Consider the following 22,357-nt stretch of genomic DNA (forward strand, 5'->3'; position numbering starts at 1 on the left):
ATACCAACCCAGAATATATTTACTGAATGTAAGATGTTAAAACAACAACACAATCATCTTGACTATCCAGAGCTCTGCCAGTATGATTACAGACCTCCTAACCCACAGTGAGAGCCTCAATTGTGTCATGTAGCAAATAAGCATCAATTCCTGTGTGCCCTCTGTGCATGATTCATGACAACTGTCTCGCTTCAGTCCAACAGCATTCAGCTACATGTTCACAGTAATTGAATAATTTTTCACCTGGAAAACAGAATTAGTCAGTCTGGAGCCTCGTGAGCTCAGCACATTGTCCACAAGTTTTTGGGTCTCATTGAATGAAACATCCACACAACAAGGAGGAGGGTGGTGATTGTACATTATCACACTCCCCAAATTTCATGAAGAGATTTCGCAATTTCCCCCTGCCTGCCTGCAAATCCACTCATCCTTATTGGGAATGTTTTTCATAATAAGGTCCTTTCATTTTTTAAAAAGGTGCACTTGCTGAGCGCTGGGGTTTTCAGTGAACACAAATATGAAGAAAGTTGTCCTTTTGATGAGCCACTTACACCAATACTGAGGGTCTTGATTTAAATCTATATAGCAGATAAGCTTAAAGTATTGATATCACATTAATGAAACATTGTTTAGTGGAGCGCAACACTCAGCAACAACCATGAAATTAGAGGCGGCTAGCTGAATGTTTTGTTTACTGCTCTTTGAGGAGCATTAACCTTGGAGTTCAACAAATCTGTGTTTTCTCCGAATCTGAGTGAGTCACTAATGCCGCTGCACATTGATACATTCACACACAATGCTGCATTGTAGAGGCTGGCTGTGATAAAGAGAGCAGTCCTGCAACACTAGAAAACAGTGTGGGAAAAGAAAAAAAAAGATCATATTTTGATCAGCTTTATTTCTGCTGATCAGAAGAATATACTTGGATAGTTGATAAAGTAACAAGAGTATATTTTTGTTGGTTTATTCTCTTTACTCTGGTTCAGACTACATTCCTTTTTTTATTTGATTTGGAGTGAAGCGGAGGGTTTCCAGTAATCTCAAATCCTACATCTATCAGCCAAATGTCAACAAACAAAGGAAAAGACACACTAGTGGCAGACGTGTAAAAGCAATGCAAATGAACAATCGTGGAAGTAGGGAATATCCCCCTGATTCTGATTGTGCTAGGATTGCTTGCTGCTCTGGTGAAAAGACATGTGGGCCTCGTTCCAGTCATATTTTACCGTTTCATGCTGGGATGCAGATCTGTGGCTGGGGGCCCACCGGGAGCCGCCCACCCTCACTAAGATCTCCCCATGCTAGATGGCATTAGGAATAAAAAAAAAACGTAGAGCAAAATGGTCTAATCCGATCTTCTCTTTTCAAATGTGCTCAGACAAAGGCGCCTGGGATTCTTCTGTGCTAATTAACAATGTCAGTGGTGACAGGACTCTGGCTTGTGAGTAGCTCAGTCCATTGATTGTTTCAAAAAACGTTACAGTAATTCAGCAGGAAGGGGGACTTAGATAAAAAAAGAGGGCCGTTTATCACATCAGAGGCCAAAGCAGCCTTGGTGTATTGAGTCCCGAGATTATTTTGCCAAAGGCATCTCTCAGCGTGTTCACTGACCTTTCGTCATCATTAGAGAATGTAAAGAGGGTGGATCCTTGTCAAAAGCCTTGAATAACTTATCAGCCGCAAGGCCATGGGAATAGTAAAGGGTTAATAGTTTCTGTTTGGGGCCTTCGAGGCTTTACCCTTAAGCACTTGCATTTCAATTCTTTGGCTGCATGAGAGGAACTGAGGGGGGGGAAGCAGACAACCGCAATATCACTGAGCTGTGCAGGATGCATGAACTGTTTTTGTGTGTGCAGGGGGATTGTTTTTCTGTGTGTGTGTATGTGTGCGCGTGCATGTGTGTGAATGGACGTGCGCATGGAGAAGTGTATCATTAACTGACTGCAACAACCCCCTAGCCTTCCACCACTAATGCATCCACCCGTCCCTGCACACACACCACCCCCAACAACACCAAATGGGAACATGGTCGGCGCATAAGTGCTTATACAGTACGTGTATTTGCATGTTTGTGTGTGGGTATATATATTGCACTATTTATTATCCTCTAGAGGAGTGTTATCACATGCAGCGACACCACTTCAACCTGCACTGAGAGACTTTAGTATTAGCAGAGGGCCGGCCACTCCTTAACGATGCCACGGAAACCATACGGCTTGGAAATCGAGCCGATAGAACTAACCTTATTTAATGGCCAGACATCCAAGCCATTTCCCCAAAGAGGATGCCATTTCTGAATGTCATGACCTTTTCTAACCGGGTTTAAAAAACCTCCAAGGTCTTCAAGGTGTGGTTTGTCAATAAAAAGATTTTGAAGACTTGTACAGTGTGGTAAACAAAGAGAAAGGGGGATGCATATGCTCATCCTCTGAAGGGTGGTTTATTGTAGATACTGTCATCTGTTGTTGGGTTGATTGAGAGGTTTTTCCTGAGGCTAGTGACAGTGATTGAGAGTGTGTGTGTGTGTGTGCGTGTGTGCGTGCGTGTGTGTGTGTGTGTGTGTGTGAGTGATAGAGAGAGACAGTGCTGGATGAACTTAAGGGCAATTTCACACAGTTTTAATGGCATTACTGCAAGATAAATCAAAAGACAGAAAATTAAAAATTAAACTGAGTGTCTGTATGTGTGTTTGTATGGTTTAGTTGTGTAGCTTTAAGCACAGTGTGGTGATGGGCAGATTTAAAGGCAGGGGGGATTGTTTGGAAGAGCAGCTTTCTCTGTCCAGGCCTCTTGGAGATAATTGTCTGCCAGAGTAAAACAACACAGTGCAGCAGCATGACTGCACCAAGCAGAGTTCATCCTGGGAGGGTGAAGGGGCGACACTGAAGACATCAAACTTGACAAAAGAAGTAAAGAGGGAATTAAAGAAAAGACAAGGGGAAGGAGTCTGGGGTGTGATTTGAGAAAGCGACGGACAAAAATCTTTGCTGTGCCATAAGGACACAACACACGGATCCACATAATCGATAACACAATGTCTTTGAAGGTGAAACAAGTGCAGCAAGTCAACAGGGTTCGTTTAGAAATCTCTCCGTCTGTGGACAAAGAAGAGAGTGGAAAACCCTTTTTAAGAATAGCAGTAGTCGTAGTAGTAGTAGTACATATCACATTTCCTCCAGTATGATCTTGTGTACAAAGTGGAGACCAAACGTTTTTCAACTTGTGTTGCTGTTTCTCTCAAGGCTGTTGTGACTAAGTGGAGGTTGAATTCTGTTTCACTCACAGCTGGATGAAATTCAGATGAGTAGCCAACACAGTCACGTCTTTGATGACTGTGCTGCAAGTAGGAGTTTAGGTTCAATTGACAGGGTAAGCCCAGAGCAAAGGAACTGAACTCGGGTGACACTGTTTGAATAAACAATCTAACAAAATATCTGACTGTTAAAGGGACAACGAGGAGTTTGTATTTGGTTATAAAAATAACAAATTATCGATTTGTCTCTTTCGTTATTTTGTTATCATTATTAGTGGTGGAAATGCTGGGCGAGCAGACCAGTGTTTCCTTACTTTCGGTTTTGCGGACGCTGCCTGGCGGGTCATGGGAATAACGTCGCCAAATTGCCGTTTATGGTCGGAACTATGACGGTATCTGATCGTCTTCGAACCTCTGACTTTCATTCTTGATGAATGAAAACATTCTTGGCAAGACGTCTGTCTTGCGCCGGTCCAAGAATTTCACCATGCGCGCGGAGGCTCATGGTAAATGTAGTATGAAAACACTTCGCTTTCCAAAACTCCTCGTTGTCCCTTTAATAAAATTCTGTTATCTCACCATTATGTTACTCTCCATTAAAACAGCCCATACAGCAAAGTAGATAATGATATTGATTTTGATTGACTTTTATTTTATTTTATCTGGTGTAAAAAACCCAAAAAAAACATTAATCACTGAAATAAGGTTCATGCACTGTGTAAGTGAATCCTCACAACTGACAAACAGCACAAACATATTCAGCCTCTCAAGTGTCACTAATCTGGTTGCAGAATTAAGAAAGGTTCAGCTACAGACTTAAACAATAAAATAGCAGCTTAAATGCATCTCCATATCATTATGTCTGTGTTTTTTGATTTAAACAAGTAACAAAAAAAGGCTAGGCTAGATCCCAGGGTTTTTATGCAAATCTGGGAGGCAAGGGTTTTTAGAAGAGGTTGCTTTTGGAGGCAGTGGGAACAGTATCTTTACTCCTCAGGCTCCCTCCACTGTCAGTGTCAGTCAGGGTTTGTTTAGAATGGGCAAACTAATTACTGTGTAATTCCCAACACTTATCATGGAGTGACATATAGGCACCCTGTCCCTCTAAGATTCAAATACATGGAGAGAAGACATGCCTTGGGTGGGCAGAATTCCTGAGGTTTAAGTAGTATCAGGATGGTTGGCAACAAAGTCTCAACCCTGGCACAATCTCATGAAAGACCAGTAATCTGCTGGCAGCCAGCTGTAATATATGAATATATATGAAAACCCACAACAAGCTGCCCAGGCCCGACACTCAAAAGTCACGAGAGAGGAGTAAAAGAAATGGTTGAGAATGCGTGTTGCCTGACGGAAGCTGTGAAATAACATTCACAGAGTATTTGATGAAGTATTCATTTCATCAAGGAAACTATGATGTGAAATATTCATTGACAACATTTTTCCAGGATGAAAACAAAACTAGTATAAATAACTTGTATATTAATGACGATGTAATAAATACATAACAGAGAGCTTCTGAGAGGTGTGAAACTGAACATAGAGTGCTTCATTTCAAAAAATATGAAAGATGCCTAAAAAGTGTGGCTTCATTTTCAAAGTTTTTCTTCTTTGCTGACTCCATTTCACATCTCAGCAGTAATACACAATCTCAACATGTCAACTTTGAAACCTCTTTTTCTTTTCAAGTGTGTGAAGCCTCAGTCTTATCTAAACTACTGATTTGAGCTGAAATGATTGGCTGTGTAGGGACATGCAACCAGTGTCATAAGGGCTGGAAGGCTTTGACAAAATTTCAATTTCAGATAATTCTCAACAATTCATACTTTTTAGTTCCTGGACAGGACAGGACAGCATCTGTGTCTGGGGGTGACCACGGTCAGCCTATTAGTGACCTTTGCAGCTCTCAACACTAGCAAGAAAAGGATCTGTGTATGTTAACAGCAGTCTGGTATAAACAAATCGGTGTCTTTCCAGCTAACCGTGCAACAGCACAACACCTACAGTCATGACAGCTGCACAGAGCCGGACTAAAACACCTTAAGTATTTGTTGTCAACAACAGTAAAATTGCAGCTCTGTTGATATGCAGAATCCAACCCATGTCTTGATTTAAGAAACTTCCTCAGCTTCTTCACAAACTATAAAATACACAAACTATGTAAAGAGGAGCCTCCCAACAACTGAGCACGGCCTGAAAAATGCATTTGCTGCATTTCCAAGGGCAATGACAACATGTCCAAAGCCCTCTCTCCATTACTACTAAAAGTGTTCTCTCTTTTACCTTAAAATTATACCCATTTAACTCTGCTGAAGAGTGCTCTCACTAGAGATGAGAGAGAGAGGGAAGGCCTAAAGCACTGCACAGTGTGAACTCACTGCAATCTACAAATTGGCCAAAAAGCCATCTTTTCTGATTTACCGCGGCCTCTACTGTAAGTGTGTGGCTAACTTCAATCATCCTCCTTAATGCACTAACCATTAGAGTCTGTCCTGAAAGAGAATATACCCTGGTGTCTCAATTATAGACCAAGACTGAATCTCTACAGCAGCCTTTCGTGGCCATAAAGGAAATGACTATCCATTTTCTGCTCCAGCTCTCACACGGCAACTGCCGAGTCCTGTCTGCTGTTGGGACCAGCAAAACTCATCTTTCCAACTGAATTGTCTTATTAATCACCCTGACTGCTGTGGCAAGAGTGCCAATTAAACTTGGAAAAAGATTTGAATTGACAAAAAAACATTTTCCTCAGGCCTTTAACGGTGACTTCACTTTTGTGGTCTTTTCTTCTTGTTTGCAGAGCTTTGAATTCAAGAGTAAGGATGCAGGTTCTGAAAAACAGTTGTAAATACAACATCAAAAATGGGGAAGGATGTCACAGACCTGAAAGCGCTACAATGCATAATGTGCTTTGATCTTCTGGGTACAGCGGTAGATGTGTGAGATTTGGTGATCTTCAAATTCTAAAAAGTTAGGCTAAAGGGAAAAAAAAAATGTAAGTGACAGCGTCAGGGATAAAAGCACCGCCAGGAACAAGAGCTCAAATAAGAGGTGGGAATAAACACATGAAAGAAAGAAGATTTTTTTTGGCATACTTTAAAAATGGGAAAGGCTCTGACATATCTCAGTTTTAATACCCACCACCAATATTCTCCCAAATACTGAGAAATATCCATGAAAGATGAACAGAGAAAAGTGAAGTCTGTGAAATAGTTTTCTTGTTCTTCTGAGGGTAGTTATTACGGTTTTGGTGCGCGCTGCTGTGTTTCTTCTGTGTGTGCGTGGGACTGACAGCGCAGCCAGGTTTGCATTTAATGGCCGGCACTCTTGAGGAGATGCGAAGTGGGAGAGATCATCAGAGGCAGAGAGGAAATGGTACATGTTCCCACATGAACAAGGGGGGCAGAGACAGAGATGCTCAGTGAGAGAGATGTGGGGTGAGTAGAAGAATCTGCTGATAGGAGGGGAAGGAGGGAGGAGAACATTCATATCAGGGACTGACAAACAGGTGAAACGCAGCCCCGAAAATTAGTCTTTAAGGAAAGCGTAGAGGAGCAGTGGCTCAGGCCCATGAAATATGGACAATAATCTGTTGATGTAGTTAAGTTGGGTGGGGAAGTGAGGTAAGTGGTCCTCTGTGGGAGTTCAAAATGTGTCCTGAATGCTCTATGAGAGGTTTGAATCTGAACTGTCTGTGTTACTGCTATGCATCTATCCCAACAAGTTCATGTAACATGATATATCATTTAATTTAATTTAACAATGACTGCTTGTTCCTCCCAGGAGCCATTTGGTTTTAATGAGTAACTTCACTTGTCCTTATTAGCCTTTAGTTACCCCTAGTGATCAGTGATGGGACTACAGTGATCACACCCCCCCCTCATATGTAAACCAGAAAGAGACATTAATTGTGATGATGCTTGTGGGCTAATCAGTTAAGAAGAGCCAGATCTGTTATGTTACTTAACCGGATAATGTTTGACTTGTAAACAAAAATACACTGACACAGATCATTTTTATATCCTAGTTTTTCAATTTGTGTTCACCTTAGATACACCAGGAGGTAAGTACACTGTTCATACTAAGATCACGGTTATATGGTTAAGGTTAAGCAGCTACAGCTGTTGGGTAAGGTTAGTAAAAGATCATGGTTGCTGGTGATGGGAAGGCAGTACAGTAATTGCTGGACTGTAATGGGATGAGAGTCCTGATCTCCTACGGTACATGAACATCCATCATCATATATACCCACCCCCCCCGACTCCGAATCCGACACCATTACAATTTGCTTAGCTACATATAGGGCACACTGTGTCTTGCACTAAGCATTGCCATTAGAGCTAAATGTGAACATATACTGGTACAGTATGTCCTTCAATCATACTGTAATTTGTGCAAAACATTTGCACAATCAATATTTACTCCAGTGTGTCCGATGGTTTGAATAAAGCTTCCTTTCTTTGATTCTTATCATTAGCTTTCCATTAGCCTATTAATTAACTAAAACAAATAAGAGGGAAAAGACATCACTTAGTTTCAGAGCACCCTTCCCCGCACAATAAAACACAAAATCGATTTCATCGACAGTATCTCCCACATATAACTAATCCGTTATAGCACTCAGAGTGTGTTTTAGGGCTGTGTAATAAAAAGCCCAGGCAGCCATATATCAAAAGAGAGCCTAACCCATAATGACTAATATCACACAAATAAGCGAGTACCAATCAGCCAAATAACAAAAATTACACTTCCCTTGATTAATACTCATTAAAGGGAATTGCATAGAGGAAACACAAGATCATACAGCAGTCATATTGTGTGCTATTATAGTCGCAAACTAATGGCTTTCATTTCCTGAAAACATATGCTGTAATGCAGTATGGTAATGCAAATGTTGTCAGAAGGCTTGGAAGGTGGTGATCAATTAAATGAACTGTGGAAGCACTGGCACACTTTCATATTTCAGAGGATCATGCTGTAAAGCTCAGGAGTGCTATAAAATGAGATAATCAGTGGCCTTACTTAATGCTGGATATGTGCATTGTATAATGAACAGTTTCTTAAATGCAGTCACTGGTGACTTTTGTTTTCCTCTTTACATTTCATTTCATTGTTTAATATATATTTGAGCAAAGGAGGTAATGTGTGTTTTATTTCCTCAACCTTTGAACCTGTTTACTGTAAAAACAGGTTTTAACAGCGGAAGCTCACGCAGGCTTCCACTTCCACAGCACAAAACCCACCATGTCTATTTACGTTGTTCAAGGATCTCGGGGTCATATATGATAGATGACATGCCATCTGCTTATCAGGACCTTCCAGAGATGATTGGGCGAGTTAGCACTCGGCAAAAATGAAGGTCAGCATATCACCTCTAAAGAAACGGTATATGTCCCGTCCCAAAGCCTGGGTGGTGGTGTGCTGGTGAAAAGAGGGCGCATAGGGGGTTTGCATGGCTCTTGATCTTGCCACCATAAAACTGATAAGGCTGGTAGAAAGTGCACAGCCAAAAAGGATTATCTGTGGGTAGCTCAGTGTGTCTGACACCAGGCATGCTGGGTAAAGAGAGGCAGGGATGTTTGCTTTTCCTCAAGCAGTTTAACACTGGAGTTTCAACAAGTCCAGTCCTCTAGGATTTACAGTACTACTGGTCTACACAGACAAGACCTCAATGCAAGCTTATCATTAGGAGATATTACACCCTACTGAATATTTCATGAGTGCAGTGTATTTACCCTTCCATTGCCTAGGGTTGACTCACAAACCTGAGTAGTCACTACTGGTGACTAGATTGTAATTGCCACTTGATGCAGTTTAACTCCATGCTTGTGGCTCATGCTTCTGGCAATGAAAATTTAAAGGACCAAACACATCGGCACGGTTAACACTGAGGTGTTTTCTTTTCATGAAACACGGCTCCTAAATGTTTCCTGCACTCAGGTGTACTGTTCTGCACAATTCACCTCATGATGAAGTCTTTATCTGTAACATCTGATCAAACGCACAAACAAACAAACAAACAAACAAAAAACACAGCATCTTGGTTTGTTTTTAGTTTAGTGTGGGAAGTTTGGGAACTGGTTGATTTATGGGGTTTTGGGGGTTGCAGTAGGAGAGAGATGATAGAGTCTGTCTGAAGTTAGAGTCAGGATGGTAAAAAAGCCCCTTTTGAAATCTGATACCTGGTACTATTTGACTCACTTGGTGTGTCAGATTTTTTATCTGCTAAGATGAAAATGTCTGAAAAGATAACGTATGGGATGTGAACCAAGTTTAGCTCGAAAAGAACAACACAACAGATGGCGATGTTGTGACGTAATTAGTGATGTGGACTGATTGACAGGGATTAGTACAATTGATTGTTTAGGGTTAAATGAAGGACGAGGCAAATCTATCAAACTCATTCAATGACATCCAAGGAATCCAATATCAGTCTCTAAGTAGGCTTCCTCCTGTACAATGTCAGAAATAATCCTGATGGAAATTAAGGACATACTGTGGCAGCAAAAATGTATTACCCTGCCTTAAAGCCAAAGACACCTTTAATATTCTTTTAGCTTCCCTTCCACGACTTTTGTGAATATTTCACTTCCACACCAATCCAGCATGACCCAGTATTTAGGTTATCAATAATAATCAGTATTCCAGTAGTCCATGTGGAGATGTGGACATGTGGCATATGTTGGGAGCATATGCTTCAGAAGGACTTAGTATGCATTGCTAAAGGGCCCTGGAGCACGATCACTCTTCCCATTAATCGTTCATATTCCAGGAAAGAAGTATAATTTTCCTACGCTTAACTGTTTTTACAGCTCTAAGTTCAATATGTAAAATCATTTTCAGTGAATTGGTCGATATAGGAGTCAGTTTCGTCATTTTACAAGCTCTGGTGTTGTGTTTTTGATGTGACAAAACAACTGAGAATAGAAGGTTTGTTTGATGAGGCACAGTATTGACAACAGCGACACAGACAGAGTAGAGATGTTGTTTCAGAAATGTTGTGAATTTTGCGGTCACTTTGCCTCCTTTTAAAACCAGTAGTTGTTCAGGGTCAGAAGAAATTCAGAGGTTGTCGCTCATATGCAATGGACTTCCACAGCTGATCAGGGTGAACATCTACAAATGTTAACTTGAAATGTTCCTTCAAATTGTTGCTCTTCTTTCCCTATTAATTACCAAAGTGGCCGACACGGGATAAAAGCATGATAAAAAGTCTAAAGGTTTACAGGCTTTAATGAACACATAGCTAAATATGCATTATGTATTAGGGCTAAAGTTAGAAAATATTTCAATATTGAAAACAATCAGCTGCAGATTTAATCACCAAAGTACTGCATTACATGGTTTCAAAGACAGAATAAATGTGCTTATGAGCCTTTTCCAGTAATGGTTAGTCTAATATTTACAAAGTGACGGCCAAGAGAGAATATTAATTTGGAACTTAAGAGAAAAATGCCAAGTTGTTTATTTATTGAGAAGACCTTGAACAGTGTAATGTCAGCAAACTGTGCCTGAGGGTCCAACTTGTACCAACATCAGATAACAAAATAAAGAATTGAAGGAAGACAACCATAACCTAACCTTGTTTAAAGTCATCCTCCAAAGAAGACATTACCCCAATTTCAGACACAAATTAGCCAGCTATCCTTTGATTAAAGAAGCTTTACATGCTCACTAAAATAATTTGATTAACACTGCTCCCTGAGCCTTGGGGAGCTGAGTGAGTGGCTTTTGAATTTTGGAGGACTTAGAAAGAATACTTAATAAGGTAGATTATCTCTTTGATGTTGTGCTCTGGACCCTGAATAGAGAAAGATATATGACCTACCTTTGCTCTAAATCAATCAAAAATGGTCTTCATTAAGCTGGTGAGACTTTAAATTTTAAAACAGCTACATAAAGAAAGTGATTTCACTGTTTGCTCAAGTAAAATGCATACAAACCAAAATGTGGAGCACTGCTCAGCGAAAAAAGGGGACTATTTGTAAAGGTTGCTCCACTATAGATCCCCTCATCACATGGCACATTCATGTTTTATTGCCTGCTCTTTACGGTATCACCAAGACACATAAACCACCATGAACTCATTAATCTGTGTTTCCTGTCTCCTACTGCCTTATACTGGGTCAGGGGGAGGGTCAAATAAATGCTTCAAATGCCAGGTTTCAAAGATACATGACAGAATTACAGTTACCTCCTCCGTAATTAGGTCTGATTATACCGGGTACTGGAAAAAAATTAATCACGGCGTATGAAAAATGAGGGCAAAGAAAGGGATTATTCGAGTGAGAGTTTAACTGTATGTTGATCATCTTCACTTAGCTACACTCCGGCAGTCTGAATTTTGTTTATTTGGGAGTGAACACGGCACATGGGAATCAGATGGAGCCACACACATTATGTATAATGCATGTAATATTCCTTGAACCAGTAGCAATGTACTGTACACTGTGCTTCACAAAGACAAGAAATCTGGCTCAGTACAGTGTTAAGAACATTGTTTTTCTACTGTCAAGTGATTAGCGGAAATAAACGGAAGCGAAAGCCTGTGGCAGCATATGCTATTATCACAGATCTACATTTCATTGAGATGACAAGGGTGGCACCAAGCCAGCTGCCTTGGAGTGTTGGAGCGATGCTTTATGTTTAGGTAAATACATACACATCCATATGCTAAAGATAAAACAGGCTTAAGACCTTTATTGTCAACAAAATGTGGAATATTACAATTTTCTATAGAGGCAGTGTGAACTTCAATGTGCAGTTCATAGCAATGACAGATGATTTCTATATGTGGTTCCCTGACAAGTGTGAATACATCTGTATTACATTTTCAAAAGAAAATTTTATCATGGGGATCTTATTGATCTTTGTCGTGAAATTCACATGTCAAGTGTCAAAGATACGGGCAATGTTGGCATAGGAAAAATTACAAAAGGTAAATTGTTCACAGAATTTGCAATGGTAACAGTACCACACTGACTAAAACAGTGAAACACTAAAGAATGCAACAATAATGTACATTATGATGAAACAGGATTTTGAGTTTGCTGTTAAAGTGAGTTGTAGAGATCATAATAGATGAATCACATACCCTAAGGATCAAAGGACATCATATTACTTGAGCTACCTCCTAATAGGGGTTTAGGTCAATGTATGTAGTTTAGTGTTCATACATTACACCATTCCTGGGATATGACCTCACCTCCTGTTTGTTAGGGTTAGGTGAAGTCAGAAACAACACAAGATCTCCCCCTATCTGGCCTTCGCCAGCATAGGATGTAGCGGGAGATAACGGCAAGGCGCGGGCCGACGCAAGTTTGTCCCCATGCCATCTCCCACGCACCATCATGACCGTATAAGATGGAAAAGATAGAAGAACAGAGACAGCAGAGAGAGGGGGAGGGGGGAGGGAGATGGTGTCCAGTCCAGTGTGGCATCTTCCAGCGTGGCAGCGTCAGGTGGCTGGTCCAGCATTGGATTGTCCAGCTGTCAGTCTTGAGGTTGGCAGTTTTAGGGTTAGGGTTAGTGATTAGCTTTAAAGAAAATCTAAATCAATCTATGATCATCTGTGCCAATGTAAGTGGAGATTGGTCAAGATTGTCTGAAGCGTAGCAAAGAATTACATTCAATTCCAATATGGCTCCCAATGATTGGCCTACTTCATTTCCAAAAGTCGGACAATTAAAATGTTACACATGTGGATGCCATCTGCCATCTTTTGACCTTTTGCGAAGTGCAGCACTGGTTCTAGGGGCTGCCATAGACTCCTGTTGCAGAAGAAGAAAAAGAGGAGAAAAAGAACACAATGGGTGCCTTGGTCCTCAGTTATAGAAGTAACCATTACGGAAATGCAATTCATGGATAAGGTTCATGCGTCATTGCTCAACAGAGAAAGTCCATTTTCAGTAGTCAGAGTCTGGATGTTGGGCCAGTTAGAGAGATAAGAACATTGCGTCTGACTGTTCTGGCTGAGTGGGAGTGGGTTGGGGAAGGTGTCACAGTTGCTGTTGTGGCGTCTGATAGCAGCAGGCACAAGTGAGCGCCTGAAGAGCTCCATCTTGCAATGTGGTGATGAGCTGGGTGCCGAATGCGCGGCCCATCTGCCAGTGTTCGTCATAGACTGAGTGGGAGGGGTTATCCAGGACGTCATGTCCATCATCTCTGTCTCCTCTCTGCCACTGCCTCCAGACTGTGCAGTTCCAGTCCCACCACAGAGCTGGCCTTCCTGACTAGCTAAATGAGTCGGCTGGCATCATTGGTGTTGAAACCTCCTCCCTAACACACTATCGCCAAGAACATCACCCTGGCCACTGCGGCAGCCTGTTGCACACACTGGAGAAGTTTAGTATCCTCGTAAGAACACTCGGTGATGGCTTTTCCAAAAGAGGGTGATGCTGTTTGGCAGGTCCACCGTCTGCACTTTGTCTCTCTGGATGATAACCAGACCTGGGAGCATCATGGCGTTCCTTTTGTTCTTCCAGAAAAACAGAATTTTTTTGTGATTGTTGCAGGTAAAAATCCTTGATTATGCAGCAGGTTTTCCTAAAAAAAAATGCAATGGAATATACGGGCAATTTATGCAATTTAATGTAATGAAATTGCCAGAATTAGCTAAAATTGCAGGAACCTGCTGTCAGGAATATTACATCACTTAAAGAATTCACTTTTTGGGAATTTTTTTTTAATGGAAATTATGGAATAATATGATCGCACAATCATGTTTTTCTGGAGGGACTGATAAGGGCTTCAGGTGCTTGTTGTTGACCCATGCTGTACATTTTGAGTACATGAGTGGTCAGGGATTAATCAGTGCATTTTGTAAGCATTTTCTGGACCTAAAGAGTTAATCCATGTTGTTTCTGATATTTTAATTTTTCAAATCTTTCAAATTGTAGACCATAGCTTTAATTTCTTCTTTAGAGCAGTTCACCTTTCAAGCAACCACTGGTTTCCATTTTTCTAAACGGACTACCTCCTCATTCTCTAAACTTGCTAAAAATACCGTGCATGTATGTTTATCATTTAAAAATGCTACTGTTGGGACCACTGTGAAAACCATCTTTGTGGCACAAGGGTGTTCACTGTTTTGTCTTTAAAGATCAAAGCGTAGGAGCTCTGAGTCAAAACAGTCTAATATCTAATGTGCAAATAGGATCCAATTAACCTGCACATTAACATCTGAACTGATTTTTATTAGAGCAGTACTGGCATAGCAAGATTAGAAATAAAAGCACAGTGACTGATGTTGCCTATTAACATTGTTTTCTCTCTGTAATTTGAGGTTTTTTTTTTGTCATTTGCCCAGAATCAATGGACTGAAACATGCACTGCTGCAAGTGCTGTGGGTGAGCAATTTTTCAACTTCAGATCTTCTGATTTGGTTACCTTGCAGACTGGAGTTTCATTGCCTATTTTGGGAGCACATCTTCGCAAACGAATTCACAGGGGAAATAAAAGCAGATAATAACCTGTTAAAATTAATTATTAAATGTGATTAAACAACAGTTGGGACAAGGAGCCATTTGCAAGGATCTAAAATAATTCCCTTTGCCAAGCCACTTAGTGAGGGCGCCATCAAAAAATTTACTTCAAATATAAGTTGGAACAAAACAAGAACAGTGGGTCGGTGAGTGAGTTTATCTCCACGATTGAAACCACTGGTGTTCCTTTGGACCATGAAATTGTCATTTGTTCTGCAAGTGTTACATCAAATGAGAGTTCAGAGCCATGCCAGGACTGTTCGTTGCTGCTGAGCTTATTTTAACTTGTTATCTGACAGAATCTCCACAGATAATTTATTTGGCTGCGATAGACAGGTAGAGTAAGCACGTGAGCACATGCTAATCCGAGACTGTGCCTAAAAAAAAACCCCAACCCCCCCCAAAAAAACAAAAAAAAAAGCAGGAAGTAAACAGTGGCGTCTTGCCACAGTAGTGGATAAAAAGTCACAAAAACTCTTTGCGGATTCCTCATGCAATATGAATTTTCACATGTGATTACGTTTGCACTGTTGTACGTCCAAGTGTTAGAATGTTTCAACATGTTTTCATTTCAGTGTCTTTTGTGTGCATTTGTGCCAGTAAAAGCTTTTTAGCGTGAGTGCCGTGAGTGTCTGCATGTTACTGTGCGTGTGGACAGTATTAAGCAAAAATAATGTAACCAGCATGAGAGATTACATTCTGCGACTTGCTTAAAACCATTACAGAGGGAGAAAAGACAACCAGGCAGAGGGGATTACTCTGGGCTGGAATGTGGAAGCGGCAGAATACAGCAAGGGGGAGAAACAAGGGCGACATTGACAGTGTAGCACCGGCAACAGCACTAGCAGGAGATCAGGTTAAAGAGGGTGGCAGAGTGCCAACTGATTGTTCTAGAAAGAGGAAAGAACAGAGAAAGAAAGGAGGGAGAGGGATACAGGAAGATTAAGACATAGAAAGAGAGAGGGAGGTAGAAAGGTAGTGATAAAAGTACAAAGGCAGAAGAGATTCCATCTTGCAAACAACAAACCAAGGGCCTCTGACACCAACAGCGTCCTGCCTTTGATGTATACTGCATTCAGATAGCACTGAGGAGCATGAGAGTGGTGGAGAGTGGAGGTGAGAAAGCCAGAAAGAGAAAAAGACGAAGAAGCCATCAGCATTATGAAAAGCATCAGACCCAGAGGCATGGAACAGCCACTTTGATGACTACTACTGTTTGCTCCACGTGGGGGAGAGAGGGGGTGGTGGCGGAAGTGGGGTTTAATGAAAGGAAGAAGGGCAGGGTGTTGCGATGACACAGGCTGTAGGAGCTATATGTACATACAGCCAGCCTGTAGAAGCCAGCGCAAAATTAACGCAAAATTAACAAAAAGTTAACAATCAAATCAAAAAAAATTAAACAAAACAAATGCAAACTGAAGAACTATAAGGACAAACAATGAAGCTGTACACCAGGGAGTCATTCCAGCCAGCCAATTGAGACAAATCAAAATGAAGGAGAGGATTTCAGCTCAGGTTAGTATGAGGCAGCAGCCCTCTTTGCTGATTTGGTGTACAGCATGGTGACATACTGACCTGGGCTTGAGACAGCACTAGTGGTGGTGGGTTCAATAATTGCTACAGGGAAGGAGAGGAGGGGAAGAGGGAGGGGGAGGGAAAGAGGACATTCATGTATTATTAACAGAATGGAGACGTAAAATAAAAAAGAAAAAATGCATGCAAGGACAAAAGGACAGGGAATGGAGACAAATCCTCTCCATGCATTAAGGACCGCCGTGGTCTCTGTGGCAAGATGCAACCTCCACATGCTCATCAACAACATGTTTCAACTCCCCAGTCGCGTCCGACTTGCATGGGCTACCTCTAAGACAAAAACTGAGGGGAACCTGGGAACTGAGGCTGCTCCAAAGCCCTGAGGATGTTTTGTGACCGAGTTAAAAAAAAAAAAAAAAGAAGAAGAAACTTACAGTACATCATACTTCTGGTATGCTAAACAACTCGCCGTGTCTCACTTTGATAGTCCAAGATTATACCATGCTCAGTTAGCGCCCATAATTTCATCTGCACCTGCCGGGTAGTTCTTAAATCACATCACTTTAACTTTATTTTCCCTCTCCATGGGCTATAGCACCATCCGCCATATGATGTCCTTCTTTTACTGTAGGTTGTATGAACTCACTGAAGAAAAAAAGCAAAGAAAAGAAAAAAAAGGAAACTTTTAGTGTGCCTTTGAGCCCTCTGAGGAGCGAACTCAAGAGTCCCAATCTGATTACCTTATGAACTCATTTCAGGCTGAGCCACTGGTGGCATTTGGGAGATGGAATAATGTGACGTCCATAAATGTTCAGTCTAGTGTGTCAGACTACTGAAACTATAAGTGTATCTACCAAAAGCGCAGCAGCATGAGGTGTATGTGTAAAATGTCACACTAGATTTTATGGTTAGGTACTATATTTGTGCTTAAAGCCTCTGGAAACCCAAATCCACCAAAGCCTCCTAACCATGTATTTTAGGGTCTTATGTACATATTATTAAACATGTAAAAATAATTAGAAAAAAGTTTCCATCCAAATTGAAAATATTTGTCTTTTAAGGTTTTGTACAGTAGGTTTGAATTGGGCGGAGTTATCTCTGGGATTTATCACGCAATAAATCCTAACCATTCATAAATCGCCACGTCAGTTCTCTCACCCAGCCCCCCAGTGGCGGCGAACAAAACCGTTCTGCTAACGGTCGCTCCTCCACTCCTCTCAAGTCCTCACAACCAGAGCCATGTCAACCCGAGTTGTGTGTGTGTGGCGATTAGCTTTTAGCATTCATTAGCTTTCCAGCGCGACCTGCCCTGTCTGTCTGTCAGTGCCCACAACTCCTCACATCTCCTCTACATGCAGCCGATACAGCCGTTTCTTTTATGTGTGTGTGTGTGTGTGGGGGGGTGTAAATCCGCGATCAGCATTTAGCCTTTATTAGCTTTCCAGCGCGACCTACCTTGTCTGTCTGTCTGTCTGTCTGTCTGTCTGTGTGTGTGCCCACAACTCCTCACAACTCCTCTCTACATACAGCCGATACAGCCGGTTTTTTGGGGGGGTGAGGGGAGGGAGGGAGGGAGGGTGTGTGTAAATTGGCGATTAGCTTTTAGCATTTATTAGCTTTCCAGCGCGACCTGCCTTGTCTCTGTGTGTGTGTCAGTCAGCCCCTCCTGGCGCTCACACAGACATGAGTGACGGTTAAAAGCTTCTTTTTTTCTGTGAGACTACGACCAAAGACGGTTATGACGCTCCAAAACGAAGCTGGTAGACTAGTTAGCTGCTAAATAGCATCAATCAATCGATGCACGTCCTCCGGTGAGGACTTTTTTTTTTTTTTTAACGGTCGCCATTGACGTGTTGCTATGACAATGGAGCTGTCAATCATAGCGTTATCTGCCACGCCCACACTGTCCTGACCAGTGGCATCAATAGTGCCTCAATAGCAAAATGAGCTGTTTTTAAACAAGGTTTTCTAATAGTTATGAATAGTTATTGTCACTCAGACTTTTGTGGATGCTTAATGAGGCACTTGACTTTGATATAATATAAGCATTTTTACCATATATAGTCAGGTTTCCAAAGGCTTTAAGGTGTAGAGTCAAAATTACATCTATAATAGGGGTGGGCAAAAATATGTAGACAGTGTGTTGTTCATGCAAATATGTTGTTGTAACTTGCACTTGTATAAAATGGCATGGATAATTTGAATTACATTGTTTTGACTCAGTTTGTCCCATAAATTATCACTATCATCTGATGTACATACAACTCGGATTTTAAGATGCATAATTGCCTTTTACATTTTTCAGTGAACTATGTAGAATATCGTAGAATATCGCAATATATCGCAAAATTTGGATATCGCAATATCGTATCGTATCGTGACTCAAGTATCGTGATGCATATCGTATCGTGATGCATATCGTATCGTGAGGTCCTTGGCAATACCCACCCCTAATCTATAATAGCTAATAAACTGATGCACAGTTCAATCAGGTCTTGGTATAAAGTAATATATGATATTGTTGCTAAATGAAAAAAACAAAAAAAAAAAAAACGTAACACATTTGGTCTGTTATTGATATGACCTAATACTTAGCCAGTGTCTTTCATTTCTTGCTTCCACTCTCTTGCTGTGCAGCATAAATTATTTAATGCTACTCTGGTATGAAGCTATCACTGTAATGTAAACACTGCTGCCCATTTGATCTGCGGTTTGAGACAAATAAACAAATAACACGGCTTTCTGTTTGGTAAACAAGTGCTTAATTTGAGATAAGCTATGACCAGGTTTGTGCGGTGACTCACTTGCGAGCAGAATCTGGGATGTGTGGCAAAGCAAAGTTGTTCTTTACCATGAGAGCTCCAGTCAAAGCAATGCAGTGGTCGGGCTCACAGGGTTTGTTTTTGGCTTTGCGTTTTGTGACACACAAACAGTGAGACTTATACTTGCAGCAAAAAAAAAAAAAAACTATTTATACTCCCCACAAAGGTATAAGCCAACTTCCTCCAGAAGGCTTCATGGCAGAGGAGGAGCTTATCTGTCACAAGGGAAACCATGGCAGCCATGATCACACCTCGCACGCATTTCACACGCACAAAGAACTCCACTTTAGTCTGTTGCAGTGAGCCGCTGTATCTAGGCCATGCAACAGTGCAGAAGCCTACTTAGACTCTCCATTTTAATCCATTTACATGGGAACTCAACATGGCCGTTTCAATTGTGGGACAAAGTGGGGTAGCACCTCGACCGCACCGTGCTCTCAATCTCTGCTCTGTGTCGCCTCTCCGAAGTATGAACTGTTTAGGAACTGACTTTCTGTTAAAAGGCCGCTGTTATATCAACAACAATAAAACATTTGCCTCCGATTTATTCCCTCATTCTATTTGAAGAGGAAATTGTATAGGAATCAGTATTCATGTGTGGAATGATATGCCGTTTCCATCGGTATGTTGGTGGAGAAATGGTCGAATTAATCTTTTCTTCCGCAAATGTTTCCACTTCAAGTACTCCTGGGGGAGCCGATATGTGAAGGCAGTTTCTTTTTAGTTCTTTCTTCAAACAGGCAGGCGGGTGCTATCTGATTAATACTTGAGCATGAATTCACCAGTGAATCATTTCATGGGCTCTCAGACACTCCTCCATTACTGTGGAACATATCTTTTGACATGCAATCGCTCCCTCACAGCTCCAGACTGACTTGGACTCTTTCTCCCATTCAGCAGAGCAACGCGCATCATTTCACGTACTGTAAATGGCAGTCGACCTCTTGCACAGCTTGCTCACTTGCAAGATAAAACACATTAGTTTTCACAGCTATTTCATTCCATGGATTGCTATGCTCTTTGTTTCTTGTAGACATGATACTGTAAGAGATTTATGTGACATGATTTGTGGGAATTACCATTCAGTCGGGCCTGGCTCAGAGTTTAGCTCATCTAATGTTCATACTTCAAACATCTATTACACAAAATAGACAAGACAAGCTGAGATAACTAAACATCCAAAAGAATCATGACTGTCAATACAATCTCAATTTGTTGAGTGTCTGTGCGATAACATTGTTTTTTAACAATCACTGTTAAAATTCACAAGTGTCTCTGTCTCTGTCTGTTATTTCCTCAGTCGATAATACTGATCAACAATCACATCAAACTGGTAAAATATGGCAATTTTGTGTTACTTTGTGAACACCCCTCTAAAGAAGTAGGTAGGGAGAGAAAGAAATAAACTTTGCAGTCATGGGCCTTTATCTTTACTGCTCCGTTTGAGAGCATTATCAGGTTATTGCCATGCAGTGGCACATTCCTGGTGTGAATTGCTTGGCTATTATTTTCCTCACTTATCCCTCCACGATGATGGAATAGTTGGTGTTAACAACTGTGTTAATTTGTGAGTCAGCTAATTAGTTATTTATCCTAAGTCATTTTTAATGTTGCCCAGAGCGTGTATCATCCTGCGAGCCTCCACTGGGCTCAGTCATCCAGGGATGAACGTCCTTAGCACCGTGCATCTGGTCTCCTACAGGACTCAGTGGTGGTGGGTGCGGGTGTGGGTGGGTATAAAGTCCACTGCCCGCTGGGCTGCAGGATGAAGGCTCTGCAACAGCACCAAACATTTCCTCATCGCAGTGCGACTGGGAAATGTTAATGGTTTTTTCTGATTGCTTAAATATGGAAATGCAAGCATTCAAAGGCTAGGTAAATGGCGCAGCACTCTAAGGGTGTTTTGGGGAAAAATAAAAGACACTGCAACCAAACCATGTTTAATTCATTCTGCATATTTTGATGTGTTGGATTAGTGATAATATTAAAATACCTAAAAACTGTGTCATGCTGAAACGCTGAAAAAAACATCCAGAAAACAGCAGAATGTTGAATAAAGATGCAACTTGTTTTATGTAAAATGCAGCCAAATAAATACAAGCATGAGTGGCTGAACACAAACATGAGCACAGTTTGATTCTCCACATGGTTTCAACATTATGTCCCAACATTTTAAGATGCTATCACACACCCACATTTCAGGGTCGCACCTTTAGCTCCAATTTTACTGCATCTCTGCTCCATGACTCAGGTACAATCACAGGATGTGGGAACAAACAACATCATCAACAACAACGGCAGATGAGGAGACATGTCGAAATGACACCTACACATGCGGTGATTGATAAGCGTGACAAACGAACACGACGTTCATTAACCAACTAGCCAGCAGTGTCTCTCCCGCCTGAGGGAGGCTGAGCAGCGATGGAGAGAGAGAGAGAGTAACTCTTTTTCTTTCCCATCAGTCTCTTCCGATTACTGCTTAGCGGGGGGAGGAGGGGAGAAGAGAAAGGAGGAAATGAAGGCAGAGGTATAGGTGGAGAAAATCTCCTCCAGGGCTAAGCCGAGGTGGGCTGGGGGATAAGAGCTTGACCAATTAAGCTGGAGGACTCCTCAGAAAATTGGAGTGAACAGCCTCAGTCTTTTCATCGCAGTTCACTTCCATCTAGCACATGAAATTGGAAGTTGAAATAGGGATTGCCAGTTTGGTGATTGTTATACCTCAGCTAAAATCATAAAGTGTGGGAGAGTGTGCGTTTGTGTGTGTGTGTGTGTGTGTGTGTGTGTGTGTGTGTGTGTGTGAGAGTATGGTGTACATATAGTCGCATATGTGTATGTGCAAAGAGAAAATGTGAGGAATGGACCCTGCAGTGATTGGAACATTTAAGAATAATACACAATTGCAATCCTGTTCTTTTTTACTTTAAACTGTAATTACTCGATTAAAGAAGAGCTGTTTCATAGTACACTGATTCTCTGTGGCCTGATGGTGGTGTAGGAATGGATTCTATACATGACCCTGTTTGTGCCTCAAGTGTTACCATTACATTCAAATCATTTCAAATAAATACCCAGTAATGTTTAAAAACCCCTAAAAAGTTGAACAACCAGGAAGAAATTAAATTATTGTGTTCACTATTAAATACTACAAAAGTTTGACAAAATCATATCAATAGCACTAACTAACAATATTTATTTTACTCTCAGTAATAAAACTTAGAATTGACCAAGGTGATCTGCTATTTCCAGCCACCGTCTTTGTTTGG

General features: G+C 41.2%; 1 protein-coding gene across 5 annotated transcripts in view; it reads right to left on the bottom strand.

The window, feature by feature from the left end:
- negr1 (neuronal growth regulator 1) overlaps nucleotides 1–22,357 on the bottom strand; it is a 142,870-nt gene that overhangs the window by 13,190 nt on the left and 107,323 nt on the right. For 2 of the 5 annotated variants that reach the window (XM_085774445.1, XM_085774449.1), the window contains exon 7: nucleotides 16,312–16,353. The exons of 1 other annotated variant lie outside the window; for it this stretch is intronic. In XM_085774445.1, the coding sequence (XP_085630571.1) occupies nucleotides 16,312–16,353 (42 nt within the window). Of the gene's footprint in view, nucleotides 1–12,891; nucleotides 13,024–16,311; nucleotides 16,354–22,357 lie in introns of those variants that run through there. 2 more of the 5 variants (XM_085774447.1, XM_085774448.1) reach the window with 2 other exon arrangements.

Source organism: Trachurus japonicus, chromosome 4 (genome assembly GCF_045865225.1).
Source record: "Trachurus japonicus isolate A0001 chromosome 4, Traja_1.0".
Lineage (NCBI taxonomy): Eukaryota > Metazoa > Chordata > Actinopteri > Carangiformes > Carangidae > Trachurus > Trachurus japonicus.